Source organism: Agelaius tricolor, unplaced genomic scaffold (assembly GCF_023055355.1).
Source record: "Agelaius tricolor isolate 1412-34295 unplaced genomic scaffold, bAgeTri1.0.p SCAF_5, whole genome shotgun sequence".
Taxonomy (NCBI): Eukaryota; Metazoa; Chordata; class Aves; order Passeriformes; family Icteridae; genus Agelaius; species Agelaius tricolor.
The window spans coordinates 44,119,012-44,135,138 of record NW_027269265.1 but is presented as its reverse complement, the minus strand read 5'-3'; the positions used below and the strand labels follow the sequence as shown (position 1 = coordinate 44,135,138).

Here is a 16,127-nt window from a genome sequence, read left to right as displayed (position 1 = left end):
AAGACTGAGGAAAAAAAATGTGCATCAGCTCATGCAATCTTCTGGGAACATCAACCATGCAATTGAGCTCATTTCCACAAAACTCAAGTGGTTTTGGTAGCATTATCCTGATTGTGTTGCTGTCTTGGGGACTTTAGGGAATAACTAACATTCTGCTCTTGGTGCATTTTGAAATGTAAGGATCATTGATGGCTGCTTAGGTCACTAGAGGTTTGCTACAATGTTTCCATCACATTTTAAAAAAATTTTGGAGTGGTTTGGATTGGAAGAGACCTTTAAAGGTCATCTAGTCCATCTTCCCTGCAATGAGCAGGGACATCTTTGAATAGACCATATTGCTCAGATCCCCATCCAACCTACCAGTGATGGGGCATCCACCACCACTCTGGGCAGCCTGTTTCTATGTTTCACCTCTGTCATTGAAAAAAATCTTCCTTACAGCCAGTCTAAAATTCAAACCACTACCCCTTGTTCCATTGCTGCAGGCCCAATTAAAAAGTCTGTCTCTGTCTCTCTTAAAAGCCCCTTTAGTTACTATTGAAAGACTGCACTAAGGTCTCCCTGGAACCTTCTCTTCTCCAGACTGAACAACCTTGACTTTCTTGATGTTTCTTCATATAAGAGGAGCTTCCTCCCTCATCATTTTTGTGCATGTCCCCTGGACCCCCTCCAACACATCCATGCCTTTCCTGTGCTGAATATTCAGGAGCTGGATGCATTTCCCCAGGTGGGATCTCACCAGAGCAGAGTAGACAGGCAGAATCACTGCCCTTGACCTGCTGGCCACACTGATTTTTGTGTCCCAGGCTGTATTTACCTTCTGGGCTGTGAGCCACAACCTGCCACATCACAATTTTTCATGTGCAAGTACCTTTAACAGATTTGTCACCAGTGTCTGTGGGGGCATTGAGATGATGACCACTACCCCGTGGATCCAACCCATTCCTCACCCATGAAACAGTCCACCCATCAAATCCCTATTTCATCAATTTACAGAGAACAATGCTGTAGGTCCAGAGAGGTGACATCCATAGACCTTCTCTGTGCACTGGTGGAGTCATTCTATCCTATGAAGCCACTAGTTTGGTCAGGCAGGACTTGCCCTTGGTGAAGCTGTTCTGGCTGTCCTGAATCACCTCCCTGTTCTCCATGTGCCTTAGCACAGCTTTTGGAAAATAAGGGGGCAAGGAAAAAAAAAACAACTTAGAAGAATTTTGAGCTGAAAAGCAGATAATAAGGAAAAACCTGAAAAATTATTAATTTCTAAGTTTGGTTTTTTTTTTAGCTGTTTCTAACTACTCCAAGCAATACAGCAACTAGGAGAAATGTGGTGTTGTTTCCTATAGAATGATAACAATCCTTAATGCTGGGTATTAGAGAAAAGGGAATATGAAGCAGAAATAAGCCTTGCCATTGTATACAATGTACCTTCTATGTGTCTATTTCTGTTCTGTAACTGAACACAAATTCAGACGTAGTAGTTCAAGAAAGCTTCAAAAGTCAGGTAGTAGAAAGCTACTTTTACAAAATGGATCTAGAAAGATTCTTCTTTTTGGCCTCATAAGTATATTTAAAAGTTCAGAAAGGTAGTATCTCTCATATTAATGTCCTCTTTGGTGTAGAGGATCAGGTGACAAGAGGTGTAATTTGCTGTGAAGCCAAGCTCTGTGCTGTATCCTGAGCTCTGCCCTCAGAAGAATCCCACTAACATGGCACACAATTGCTGTTGCACAGTGCTGCTTCTGCATATGGGTTTACTGAGCCAAGACAAAATCACTGAAACTTGAAATCAAGCAATTTTTGCAAAGTAGATAAAATTTTATAGTAAAAAGGATAAATAAACATTACCAAACTTTATCAGTGAAAGAGGTGTGTCATCAGCATCTGCAATGCTAGGATCACAAAGGCTTTATTAATTTAAAAGATATGCTTTAATCTGGAAAAAATTCCACAGCCTGAGTCAAGGAGGAGAAGGATGACAGGAGAACGATGGTGTATTTTGATATGATCAACAAAAATTCAGGTCTAGGAATTCAGGGTTTGTGAATTTCCCTTTCTTTTGTAATGTGCCTTTTTTTCTTTGAGCTCTTTGGTGGACTTGCTTGTATGTAAGCTTAAAAAGAGCATGATAGTGAATCCTTTGTTCAATTATCTTTCAGATACATGCGCTTTTAATTTCTTTCGTGTTAAGCAGTTAACTGAGGAAAGAATTATACTGAAAAAGTTCTCAGTTGAGATAACCACATGCTTGTTTTGCAGGTACACCTGGTATTAAAGTTCTTATGCCTGCACTTTCTCCAACAATGGAAGAAGGAAACATCGTGAAATGGTTAAAAAAGGAAGGTAAGATAGCATTTTCTGTGGTCACATTTCTTTGTAATTTTTCAGCAATGTAAATCTACTCTGTAAAAAATAAGATAATTCTTAATAAAGAAGACAAAACTAAGAGAAATAAAAAATAAAATAAGATAATTCTTCCTGGTTATAGATCAGTATAGTGATCTATAGTATAGATCAGTATTTTGAAGCCAAGTGTTTGGTGTGGGGATTCTGTCATGAACTATATCTGCTTTGAAATTGTTCATTCTTGAAATTTTTTTTTTTGCTTCATTGTCTTCCAAAAGGTTGCATTGGTCATATTTTTGAAAAATTTCCATTAGGCTCCTCCAGGGTTTGAGTGTGTGTGTGCTGTTTTTAATTCCCAGTTTTGTCATGCTGCTCAGTAGCTTTGGAAGTCTGAGAGCCATTGACTTTGGGGAGGGTCTCTTTCATTATTCTGCTGTGTTATGGAATACCATGAAAGATATGCTATTTTTGGAATATCTTTTCTAATATCTTAATTATAGTCTACAGTTGAAACTGAGAAAAATTTAAATTCCTTTCACAACCCTAATACCAAATGGGGAAATTTTTTCCTAAAAGAACCCAAACTGAAAACCAAACTCCTCATCCAAAAAAAGCCTGAACTCTGTGCTCTGACAACTATGCTTCTGCTAAAATATTTTGGAACAACTGGATAAAAAGTCTGGATAAAAGTCAAGTTTTGCCTTCACGTAGGTTGTATGTAAATGAAAAATGATCTGTAGAAGAATCAGCTGTTCCTGTTCTGTCAGGAGACCTTTGTCCTGTTTACTCCTGCCCTGTCCCTTCTTCAATTTAATATTAAACCTGAATTTTGACTGTAGATTTGGATTCCAGATCGGTATTGTTCATTGTGCATTGTAGGCTTTTGCATAGCAGTAGGAATGTATCTTGTTCACAGGCATTTTTAGATTTCCTGAAAAGATGAATACATCTGGAGAAAGGAAAATATGTTAAAGCTTATTATCTTTGACAGACACAATTTGGATAGCTAAACGTGTTTTGACTATTGTGCCTAGATAAACCTTTTCCTTTGGCTTATCCTTGGAAGTGTTGATACAGCTCCCATTGTTGTGTTACTGGAGAGCTTTGCTTTCCTGCATTTCGAATACATTTTGAGAGGTGGCTGGAAGACAGCTTCTTGCTCCAGTAGTGGACTTGGCCTTTTGCTCATGAAACTTTTAGTAAGAATTTTGCAGAATTTACTGTGAACAATTCAGAAGTTTATGTCAATAAAAAAAATTGCACCAGTGTTCTTGAGACTTGAAGCTTTAGTTAATAAAGTCTTGCAAGATGATGCAGTCCAAGATGATGCAGAGAGGAAAGAATGATCCAAAGTCCTTTTTATATTTGTTAGTTGTCAATAGCTGTAAAATTTAAATATCAACAGTAACCTGTTTTGCAGTAATTATAGCATTCAAAATTTCAAGAGAAAACAAAGAGAGCATGGTAGGAGTTGAAGTAGATTCCAGTTTGCTCCCAACATGAATGAGTCCACTTTCCTTATAAAAAAAGTGTTACAATGTAAAAGCTAAACAATTTTTTTCTCAGTCTTTCCACTAGCCTTCCACCCTAATACAAAAGAAAAAAAAGCTTCACACCTATTTAAATTAAATTACAACCAAGTCTTAATTGATATTAGACTTTGAAGAAAACGATGTTAGTATTTTTATTGCTCGATTTTCTATTTAGAAAGAAGACCAAACCCAAATAGAGTATTTTGTCTTATTGGCCACATCTATGACCATAATTAATTCCTATCAATACTTTTGTTTCCTGTAACAGTCTGGAGAATAAACATAAAGACAATATTAAGATGAATTTTGAAGAAAATAGTGAAGCGATTTAATGTTTACACACCTCTCTGTAAGGAATGCTCTTAACTACTTAATTTTCTAGAGCGTTTGCCATGTGAAAACAGTGTTAATGCTTAATATGGATGTTTGACAATCTCATGTCCAAGAAAATAAATATTTTTAAGCAGTTGACAGAAGCAAGCTTGCATACGAAATGTTTTTCCCACTGTATAACCAGAAGGGGTCAGTATAATACTATGTTGATAATCTTTCTGTTCTTTGTGTAAGTCTCAAATGTTTTCATCTCGTGGTTTCACAGGATGGACAGATAATTTCACTACTACAGAAGGGAAGGCACTGAATTTAATTGATAGCTTTACTTTTCCTTCTCATGGTTAATGCAGTTTCATGTTGATTCCTGTGGGTAATAAAGTCATTCTCACAATGATAAAACTATGTTTCTAAAAACTTGTATTTATTATGTATGAATTTAATGTTGATGAAAGCTGGTAGACTGACAGCCCAGGAGACCAAAATCCTCTTGTTAATGTGGGCAGAAAATAGAAGATACAACAGTGCTGGCAGCATCCACATGCAGTGTAACTCTGCCACCTTTTGAGACATCAGCTCCAGGGACTTCAGTATCTGTGTTCAGTCAACTCTGATTTTATGCTCAGCATTAAGAAATGCTGTTTGTATCTTGTGATCTGGATACTTGTCTGTCAGTAATTGAACAGAGCACCAAGGCTATTGGATGCCAATTGGATCTCCTGGAAGGAAACTCTGCTTCAGTAGAGATCCTAACCATTCAGCTTAGCTATGGGAATTTAATAATTAAAACCAAATAAAAAAACAAATGAAGAAACAAAAAAAACCCCAAAAACAAATAAACAGAAAACCTGAACCCCACACAAAATTTTTCAAGGGCATTATATATATAATTTCAGAGAGCTTTGGTTCAGGCAGCTTCTGTTGCAAATACTACTTGGTTTAAAGTGCAAAAGCAATGATATGGTTTGCAAGAGTGTTCTTTCAGATCTTAATTATTGGGAAAGCTGATTTGTAATTGACATCAACCTGGACATTGATTAGGAGCTAGCACAAATATTGTAATCTCTAATGAAAGTAACTATGATCCTATCCATTGCACTTGGGTACTGAAACAGGCCCAGGACTTGAATGCTGCACTGAAGTGAATTCTTACACTGCATTTATTCAATTGCCTTTCAATTTTGTGGTAACTTTGTCTGCAGCAATGAAAGGAAAATTTAAAAAAAGGTAGTGGAAAAGTGGTCTATCCAGTCCTCTGAAGGTTCCTTGCCCTCCCTGTGCAAGATGAAGTTAGTTTTCTGGGAACATCTTCAGGTACCCAAGTTGAGGTGTGACATGTGACAAACACATGGATGAAGGTATTTGCTTGGCTGGCCCACCCTGCTGGAGGTACTGCTGTTGGTCTCTGAGCACTGAGATTTCTTTTTAATGGTGCAGAACACTTAGAGTCTGATGACAGATTGAGATTCAGAGTTAACCTCCTTTCTGCTTGCCAGTCTTAGCTCTGTAAATTGCAGAATTTGCCCAACAATTTGATTTCTTAACAACTAAGAAGTACTTGCCTAATGATCTGATATATGGCCTACTTGAATTAATGATCCAGTGAAATTAAAACACTTATAGAGCCTAGAGTTTTGACTTCCTCTTATAAACTGTTCATGCTCTAGTTATTGCAAAGTGGAATGTGGCTGTTAGATTATTACATTAAAAAGATGAAGTATATTTCTCTACCAATTTCTGTAATAGGAACATTTATGACTTATAAAACTATGTAGGTAACTGAGCTTTTGATGTTTTTATTCAACACAAATGAGGTACAACACCTCATTTTCCCTTTCTAATTCATGTAGTCCTGAAACAGGAGATGTTTTTTGTATTGTTGTGTTTTTTATATTTTTATATATATTTTTTTTTAAATATTTTTATATTTTTGTCTTTTATAGTGTTGTCTCTTGCCTAAATGTAGGTGGTAACCTGCACTAGGTTTTAATTCTGCTCCTTAAGCATAATGGAGTGATATCTGTAGTTCAGCTAAATGCTTAGACAGGTAATGCTGTTGCAGCATTTCTGGTAATGGGGAAATATTAGAATTTTACTTTATGTGAAATTGTAGGCATGTTTTAGGCTTGGATGTCTCTCAAAAGAAAAAAAGCTGTATTTTGTTGGAAGGCAAAACATTCAACTACCTAACAGTTTTTAATGTAATGTCAGTTTTAATGTTGGACATCTAGTCAGTATTGATTTGTTGAAATAATCCAGACACATAATATCTTTATCATCTGCTAGCAGATACAGATATTCTTCAAAAGCAGAGGAAGAGTATGCTTCAGAATTAATCTTGGATTTGTGTAATGTAGCAAAAGCAATTTCTAGCACTTGTGCATATTTTTATTTCACAAAGTATGAATGAATGCTTGAAAAGACCTTTCTGAACTATATAGGAGATTAAGCAAGCTTGCAGCTGTGCTTTCCCAAAGACATTAAAATTCCTGAGGTTTATTTGAATTTCTCTAATAGCATAGACACCAGTTACTGAACTATGATACCATTGTCCTAAGCAGTTTTAGATAGCTTGCTCTGACTGGTGGCTAGCAGTGAGTATGGAAGGCTCAGTATTTTATTCATGGCAGTGCTACTGAGTATGGGGTTCTGAAAATAAATTTTGGGGTGATGATTACTTATTGAAAAGATTGTACTTCACCTTGGAAAGTCTGCTGAAAACATCAGTACTGGGAACATGTCAGTGTTCTGTCACTGCAGCTTGTGATTCTTGAATCTTGGTGATTTTATTTGGAAAGGAAAGATACAATATGATAAGTAATGATGGGGGATCTACTAGCTATAAAATTTATTAAGGAATACAAAATAACTGTATTCTATGGTGAATATCTATCTTCCATGGTTGAACAAATCTGAAAGGAAGTTTAGGGTAAGTATTCTCAAGTTCTGTTGTATTTTGCAGGTGACACAGTGAATGTTGGAGATGCATTGTGTGAAATTGAAACGGACAAAGCAGTGGTTACCATGGAATCAAGTGATGATGGCATATTGGCTAAAATACTGGTAGGAATCCTGCATTTCTCAGTAGGGTTATAACTTCAGACTGTTGTTTAGCATATTGCTTCAAAAACTAGTTTAGATAGCTGAATTTCTGCTCAGCCTTCAGAAAAATGCACTTGCTTGTATTCCTGGGGAGAAATAATTGCCCCATTTGTGCCATGTGTGTACCAAACTACTGGTACATGGTACATGATTCTGTATATATTTAATGGATTTTCACTTAAGCTGTTGTTTTGTATGTTTTACACCTGGTGAATTATGTCCAGGAAATGTTGTAGTTTATGACACCTTTTAGTCTGAGTTATAGGAAAACAGTTAACAATCAGTTGGAATCTGGAATTTTGGGTGGTACTTTACCCAGGATGTGTCATCTCTCTGCTAGGTTGTCTTGTGCTAGTCATTCAAGGTGGCATGTTATACAACATGGGCTGACCCAGAGAACAGTTCTTGGAGTTAATAATTTCCTCTATCAAAATTAGTTTGATTAAGCTTAATAGAAAGAACAAGAACTGGGATGAGTAGGAAATTTTCTGAAGCAGTCTCAGCTGGTGGTGTCTTGCAGCTGTTTCTTCTCTCCCTCCACAATAATTAAACAACATGGTGAATTGCAAGAATTTGGGAAAAAATGAATAAAAATGAGAGATGAGTACTTTAAGTAAATACTATGTCATTTGGTTAGGGAGGTCTCATCAAGGGCACATCTACCCATGAGGTGTGGATCACATAATCATACAAATTAGGCATGCTGGTATTAATTGCAGTCCAGCTACTTAGGAAACAGCAGGATGGGAACAGGTACAAACTGGTTCCTGGAACCATGAGAAAATTCTACCCTATGCTCAGTCAGACATGTGTTTGGGCTACTATTACAAAAGCTTTTTGGATTGGTATATTAGACTTCCTATCTCTGTTACAGCTGCATTTTCTTACATCAGCATGTATTTGCACAGTTATCCTTTGCAAAAACAGAAAAGGGAGAGTAGTTTGCTCTGTGGCAGCATTTGAAAAGCAATGTTCTGTTTGGTATCTTCCTCTTTTGTATAAGCAAAGGCAACATTCTTTGCAAGAATGAAAGTCTTGAGATAGATGGGGGGCTGGGGTAGGGAGGAGAGGGGATGTAAGATAGAACTCAGCTGGAAATGAAGTCTATTAGGGCTTACAAAAACTCATTAGTCTTCAATTCTACAGGATAACTTGTATTTAAGCACAACTGCATATAGACAAGAGTTTTTAAAATATTTTTCCTTCTTTTAATTGTGTTGCTAAATTGGTGTTCAACTATGGAACAACACATTTAATAGGTTTCAGAGGATATGTTCTGCCATGCCAGGATGAAGTCTCACATTAGACATATTTTTCAATCTGTGTTTAGTTTCCATGCAGTTATTTAAATAATTGCTGGGCAATGCTTTCACTATTTTTAAATCTCTCTTCTTCAGTTTTGAATGTTTCTGATAATCAGTTTGCCTCTGCATTTGCAGACACTGCTTTGCTAGATAGTGTGAGGGGGAGATATGGGGATTCTCTCTGTCAAAAGTATTAAAGAATTAATCCTAGAGAGATTAAATTGAAATTTGCTTAGTTTCTTTAATAGTAATTCATTATGGCTACAAGTAATGTTAGTATTTCAGAAGCTGTGGGAGTTTTTTGTTTCCTGTTTTGTATTTCAAATGCATTGCAAATTTCAAAATTTCTCTGTGTATTGCTCTTGTGGCACATTTTTGATAGATCAAAGCCAGACTCTCCAGCAGCTAGATGATATCAGTGTCATGGAGCAGTGACATTCAGCCTTAGTTATATCTATATGATCCAGTAACAATCCAGTGCCAAGAGCTGAACCTGAGAAGGAGATAGCAGGAGGTAGAAAATAACTATAACATCTTTCAGAATAAGGGAAGAGAGACAGCTTTGTTGGGGTAACACGAACAGATCATTATGCAAACCCATTTTTTAATGGATTCTTTTAATCCTTGAAATCTAGAAATGGTGGGCCTAAGAGTTAGAGTACATGATGGACAGGCTTTTATTCCAGTCTCCTAAAAAGTACAGAGAAAACCTGATGTTTCAGAAACTAAAATAATAAAAGAGCAATAAGGTCAGAAATTTTTAGACTTTTTTTTTTCTAGTGTGTGATCCTTGGTTGTCTTTTTGCACTATCTGGTGGATATTTCTGCTCTGTATTAAGTGTTCAGTAGATGTTTGTGTAAGGCTTATAAAATGAGCTGTGTCAGGTTTGTGGATGGGGTGATGATTACTTACTGAAAAGATTGTGCTTCCAAGGGCCACTCAGAAGTTTCACATGTGATGTAGTTAATGGGAATTTAAAAATGTTTTGTGCCTCTGAGCTATCATCTGGCTGGATTTCACTCACTTCCTAAAGCAATGAGACAAAAGTGTGTGCCTTTGATGCCAGCTACAATTCTGAACCATCTTGACAGAGTTCAGAATGGAAAACTTGGGTCAGATGAGCATACTGTCTGCTTAATGCTTTGGGTTTTGCATTTAAGGATAAGAGGTTCATTAGGTTAAATTAATTCAACTTCTGTAACTCTTCTTGGTTTTTCTTGACTGTAGAATCTATGTATGGTTTAGGAAGAGCAGTCTAACAGTAGAATAGAAACTCATGCATATATATTTCTTCTCTGTATGAATAGTTCTTTTAATGATCACATCTGATTCAGTGTAAAATGCAGTAAAAGATTAAATAACTGACTGAAATATTAGAAGGGTAATTTCAGAATGATGACTATTCTTGCAGTAGAGTTGCTTCTTAAATTAACACTGATTTTTTTTTTTCTTAAAATATGGTTCAATTTGGAACAAAACAGATGATGAATGATTGTTTAAGAACTGTAATTAATTGTTGAGGAATAGACTTAGAGCAGGTAGTGGGTGTGCAGCTGCAGGTTTTTCCCTGGGTGGGGGATGTGGTGGGAGCACCAGAAAAGGGGCCTTGATCTGGTGCTGACCCTTTGCACAGCAGAGGGCACAGGGACCTGTGGCAGTGGCCAAGTGACTGGACACTGGGACACAGCAGGAGCCAAGGACTCTGTAGGAAGAGCCCAGACTATTGGCAGCACAGACTGAGGGTATGAAAGCACAGGAATTCCTTTGTTTGTGGTCCTTCCCTAGAGGCACCAGCTTGAGCTGGTTTTGTGCTACTGGGCTACAATTAAAATTGCTTTGGGGATCCAGGTGTCTGAGATTGTGCTTTGGGAAACCCAGGGTCAATCTGGTGAGGAAACCCTGTCTGAATGTGTGGGCAGGGTGTGCAGGGAGCCACGTGAGGCACCCATGGGGTTACTGGCTCCCACTGTAAAGGGGCTCTGGCCCCCCCTTCACGTGGTGGGACTGGGACTGTGGCTGCCAGGGTTGCTCCTGGATGGTCAGACAGGAAAGTTTCCCTAACATTAGTATCTGTTACCATTTTCTCATTCATGACCTAAATGAGAATTGGTATGGAAACTACTTTGTATAAAAATTCCACTGCAGAATGAGCCGGCATAAGTTCAGTCTCTTTTTCTTCCCAGTGGAGGAAATAAACATTTCAGTATCTATTTGTTAGTGACTAAAGCACTATGCTGCAGTGGCAAAAGCCCCAAGGGAATTTTACTTCTCTGTTTGCTTTATCTCCAATTTTTTCTCCCTGTCACGGTCACCTGTGCTTTGTTGGTTTGGTAGCAAAGCTAGGATTCTTTTGACTCTTCTTGCCTACATAGAATCATTACATGTTTTGGCTTGTAAGGGTCCTTAAAAATCATCTTGTGCCAGGGATGCCATTCACTAAATTAGGTTGTGCAGGGCCCCATCCAACCCGGCCCTGAGTGCTTCCAGGAATAGGGCATCCACCACCCTTATAGGCAACCTGTTCCAGTGCTTTTCCACCTTTGAGTAAAGCATTTCTTTCTAATCTAAACCTGCCCTCTCTGATTGTAAAACCATTGCCCCTTGTCCTGCCTGTATAAAAAGGCCCTCTCCCTCCCTTTTATAAGACCCTCTTAAGCACTGGAAGGTTGCTAGAATGTCTCTCCAAAGCCTTCTCTTCTCCAGGCTCAGCAGTCCCGTCTCCCTCAGCCTGTCTTTGTAGGAGAGGTGCTTCAGCCCTCTGGTCATCTTTGTGCCCCTCCTCTGGACCCACTCTGAACAGGTCCATGTCTTGTTGAGGAACCCAGACCTGGAAAAAGCACTCCAGGTGGGGTCTCACAAAAGTGGAGTAGAGGGGCAGAATCATCTCCCTTGCTCTGCTGGCCACAATCCTGTGTTTGTCTCATCCCAGCACCCTAAAGTCCTTCTATTTATTTCAGCTCTTTCCACATCTGAGATTCTAGGGTTCATTGAGGTTTATGTAGAGGTTTTCTTATTGTGAGTAAAGAAAATGTAGTAGTGACTCAAAAATCCAGGAGATGAAAAGTTAAGCAGAATTGTAATAATTTTTCTTTTTCTATTCTAGTTCTGAGCTGCAAAGGCTGTGTGTATAAAAAGTTACTTTGATTTCTGAGTGCTAACTTTAGGTGTATGGGATTTGTGGCATAAATGATTGTTCCTCTCCTTGTAATAGCAATTATAATTAATTTCAGTCATGAAATATCTTATTAATAGTAGCAATAAATATATCTTACTGATGAATTGTCATTAATATGCCTGAAACTTTGATGTCTACTGGTTTTAGTCATATCAGAGCAGACAGTGTAATATGTAACTTAATGTTCTTAATTTAGGTGGAAGAAGGAAGCAAAAATGTTCGCTTGGGTTCACTCATTGGTCTGCTGGTAGAGGAAGGCCAGGACTGGAAGCAAGTTGAAATACCAGCTGATGCTGGAAGTCCATCTTCTGTGGCTCCACCAGCACCTGCACCTGCCTCAGCTCCTGCAGCTCCTTCAGTTTCAGCTCCTCCTCAACTGCAACATCAACCTGGGAAATTGCAGTAAGTTTCTATGTTTGTTATGAAATGGAACTCTTCATTAGATCAGGAGAACTGAACCAAGAAATATTTTTTGTCACTTTTTACCTTGTAGTAGGCTGTTTTTTGAGGGTATTTCAGTATGAGTGAGGTGATAAACCTTGCAGGCCTAGACTATGTCTTTGCTCATAAGCCCAGTAAGTCAATTCAAACAGCATAATGTTATTAGAATTAAATGTACTTATATTCTGTCCTGCAATTAAATTATGAAGGATACTAAGCTTACAGTTGGAAAGAAGTTGTGCTAATACAGGATGGACAATAGTGTTTATGCATCAGATGCCAGATGTACCTGTGACTTATTTTCTATTTATTTGAGGAGAAAAAAATAAAGAAACGGCACACTCCAAAGTCCTTACAAGCTCTTGCATTTTCGATATTAGAAAAAAATTATTCTAATATTTTCATAACAGTGGAGTGCGAAAAACTTAAACCAGTCAGTTTATGTGCTCTTTGTTAGTTTGGTTTGGATCTGTTGGTATTCTAAGCATTGCAAACACCTTGGAGGAGGGGTCAGCTCCAGAGTGTTAGTCAGGTAGCAATAATGCATAATCACTTTGTGTCCCAGGATATATCTTGTTTGGAGGTATCACTCGTTATTTGTGCTTATTTTTTTTCCCCCCAAACCTCATTATCTTTTCTGTCTGCTGGTTTGCTGTGTTCTAAATGCTGCCAGCATTTAGGCTTTCCTCATGCAAGTGGATGGCAGCTGAGGTCATTGCCCAGGCATTACCTGCAGCAGGAGGATGATCCACAAAAGGATCCTTGAAAGGATTATGTCTTTCATTTTAGTACCAAAGAACAGAAGTGCTGTTTCACTGCAACTTTAGAGATGTATCAGCATGTTTGGAACCAAATGATCACTTATGACATGGGTTTTTTTGGCAAGGGCTTAATGGACCATTCTTAAAATTCAATGAGGTGCAAATATAATCTCCTTTGGGAAATAATGAATAGGGGATTTTTGTGGAAAGACTTGAAACCAAGTATTTATTCTTTTATGAGTGTGTGGTTGTATCTAAGAATTCTAAAATAATTTCTCTAGATGTTGGCTTTTCTCTTCATTTCAGAAAGTAAATAATATTAAGATGCACTAGGTACTCAGTACCAGTGTGCTGTGCTTTGTAGTTGACCAGAGAGAAATGTAGTTTCTCGTGATGTGCATTAATGAAATAAGTTAATCTTGCAATTTAAATAATTGAAATTTTCCCCTTCATTTCTTTAGGGTTCGCTTAAGTCCTGCAGCTCGCAACATTCTGGAGACACATGGACTAGATCCAAGCAATGTTACACCTACTGGGCCTCGAGGAATCTTCACTAAAGAGTATGTAGAGAATTTGGTAAACCTACAACTTTTGATATTAGACTAACCTCCATTAGATTAAAGTTTGCTTATTAAAAAAGCCATGTCTTTTTTCCATTTTTTTGCTGTGGATGGGTATAGTTAAATTTGAAAAATCTGTTGAAAAGATAGGGAGAATGGGTTAGGCAGTATTTGAAGAAGGCCTTAATTAGAAAAAAACAGAACACATATTTATATTTTTTAAGTCCCATCTTAGCTGTGTGGTACTGCTGTCACATTTCCTGCAGCTCAGCCTAATGGTGCCTATTGCCTCCTAAGCACCACTATAAGCTACCACTGTGGATCTCAAGAATTTTACTTCCCAAGATGCCCAAATAAAAACCAGTTTTCTGGTATTTTCTTCAACTCCTTTTCTTCAGGGAGTTCAGATCTTTTGCTTTTTTTCCTGTAGTTCTGTTCTGTAATTTGTCAGAATTTTAATTTTTTTCCTATATTTATTAGGCTGGGGAGAGCAATGAAGTGTAATGATAAGAAATTCCAGAATTGTGTTTTTCTCCCATTTTTCTTTCCTCTCTATGATTTAAAGAATGTTCGTTTACCAAGCTGTGGTTTGTTATGAACTAGTAGTTTTTTATACCCTTTTGAGTATTGCAATATAATGATTGGCACTCAAGCCTTTGAGTGAGAAAGTAGAGTTTAAAAAATGTGGTAGATTCGCTGCATTTAGCCTTGAAATGATGCATTCTCTTCACATGAGTATGTATGTTATTGGAAGTGAGGATTTTGGCAGAAATAAATAATTTTGTTCTCAGTAAAATTATTTCTTTTGACAAGTACCATCATTCACTTACACAGACTTTGCTGGCTACTGTTATTTTAGTTCCATTCAGAGACAACCAGGACCAGGTCAGTGTAACTTGCAGCTGGAGCCAGAAGAGTGGCAGACAGTTTTTCAAAGCTTTTTTTTTCCTTATGACCTTTGGCTGAGTTGAGATGTAATAAGGAATTGAATAGGTAGAATATGCTATGTAACAGCAAATCATCAGAGAGAGTTCTTTCTTAATTATGGAAGTGTAATGGTAATTTATGGTGTGTAATGAGGCTATGGCAGGTGGAAACCCTCTAGGACTTTGAGCTAACAAATTAACACTTTCTAGTTGTCATGGAGATCTAGCAAAGATTTTTCTGTAGTTATGACAATTGTCTAGCAAAATAATTTATTTTTAAAACTGTTTTTTTCATGCAAAAGATTTGACTATGAAATGTCAGCTTAAGATGAACAATGTCTGGGGCTTTTTAACCATTCTTTTGAAATGGGGCTAATCTTTCAGATGCCTACAGACTATTATTATATTCAGTTTGAAATGAAATTTGCAGATTTTTATAGAGAGCTGCTGCAGATATTCAGGGAAATATTTCCTTTGCTGCAGTCACCAGACTACAAGAAAGAAAGATAGTGAGTTACATAAGCAAGCAAGATTCTTTCCCTCAACTTTCTATCTTTAAATTCAGTTCACTGTAAAACTTGCAGCAGCAGTTGGAACTTCCACTCTACTGGTGTTCTCTGTCATGACTTTCTCCTTCAGGAGGACAATACTTTATTTTATTTATCTGGATACTTTTATTTATTTATATTTCTCTTATGTGTCTGTTCAAGGCTGAATTACTGTTGTTTTTTTCCTGCCTGTTTTGTTGTTGGTTTTGGGGATGTTTTTTTTTAAGGAGCGGCAGGGGTTTTTTTGTTTGTTATTTCTAAGTAATATCCTCTTATTTCACTTAATATAATTTTCTTCCAAAATGTCCTAGAAATGTCCTAGAAAATTGGTGTGCCAGTACAAAGTAACTCAAATATTCTGTCAAAGATTGTACCATGTTTCTACTCATCAGCTCAGACACTCTTTGGGAGGGCTATATTAAAATGGATTGTTTCAGCTACCACTGCCTTTTCCCATTTTGTTTCATAGTGGTCTAGGGATTTATAAATGCAGCCATGAAAAGGCTGGCTATTGAGAACCGTGTTTTTTTGAAGCCCTGTTGCTCCCAGCTGTTAAGTCAGTGTGTCTTGGGATCTCTGAGCTGCTCAGGCATTTTCAGCTTGCAGAGAACGCATAGCACACCCATGGAATGCTGTTTTTCTGGAGATGAAATTCATGTGCATGTATGGAGTATGAACTGACCCTGGGATCTCTGCTGTGTGCAATTTGTTAGCTGCTATATGGGAGGAATGAGTTCCTTCTACAATCATAGTGCAGTAGCTGTGATACCTGGAAGTTTCTGATGTGCTCTGAATCTCTTCTAACCATTTGCCTTCTTGCAGGGAATCTATGAATGAGTAAACAGGTTTAAACATGTGGAAAGGGAATCTGAAATATATGAAAGGGGTTGGGTGCAATTTAGTAACAGTAACTGCCCCCACAGGAAGCTTGTGTCAATCTAGGCATCTCTTGTTGCACTGTTGGATCCTCGGTGATCCTTAGGTGTCTGGGTAACCTAACTTGTATCAAGAAAAGTATTTTGAACACAAAATACTCAGTTTGCTTTCACCATTCTTTGGGTTTTGGGTAACATGAAGTAAAAAGACTACATGCTTCTGTAG

General features: G+C 37.6%; 1 protein-coding gene across 1 annotated transcript in view; it reads left to right on the top strand.

Moving 5' to 3' along the window:
* PDHX (pyruvate dehydrogenase complex component X) overlaps window positions 1–16,127 on the top strand; it is a 36,086-nt gene that overhangs the window by 4,057 nt on the left and 15,902 nt on the right. Inside the window, exons 2-5 of the mRNA XM_071427623.1 lie at window positions 2,260–2,343; window positions 7,171–7,271; window positions 11,987–12,192; window positions 13,454–13,552. Coding sequence (XP_071283724.1) covers window positions 2,260–2,343; window positions 7,171–7,271; window positions 11,987–12,192; window positions 13,454–13,552 — 490 coding nt within the window. The remainder of the gene's footprint in view (window positions 1–2,259; window positions 2,344–7,170; window positions 7,272–11,986; window positions 12,193–13,453; window positions 13,553–16,127) is intronic.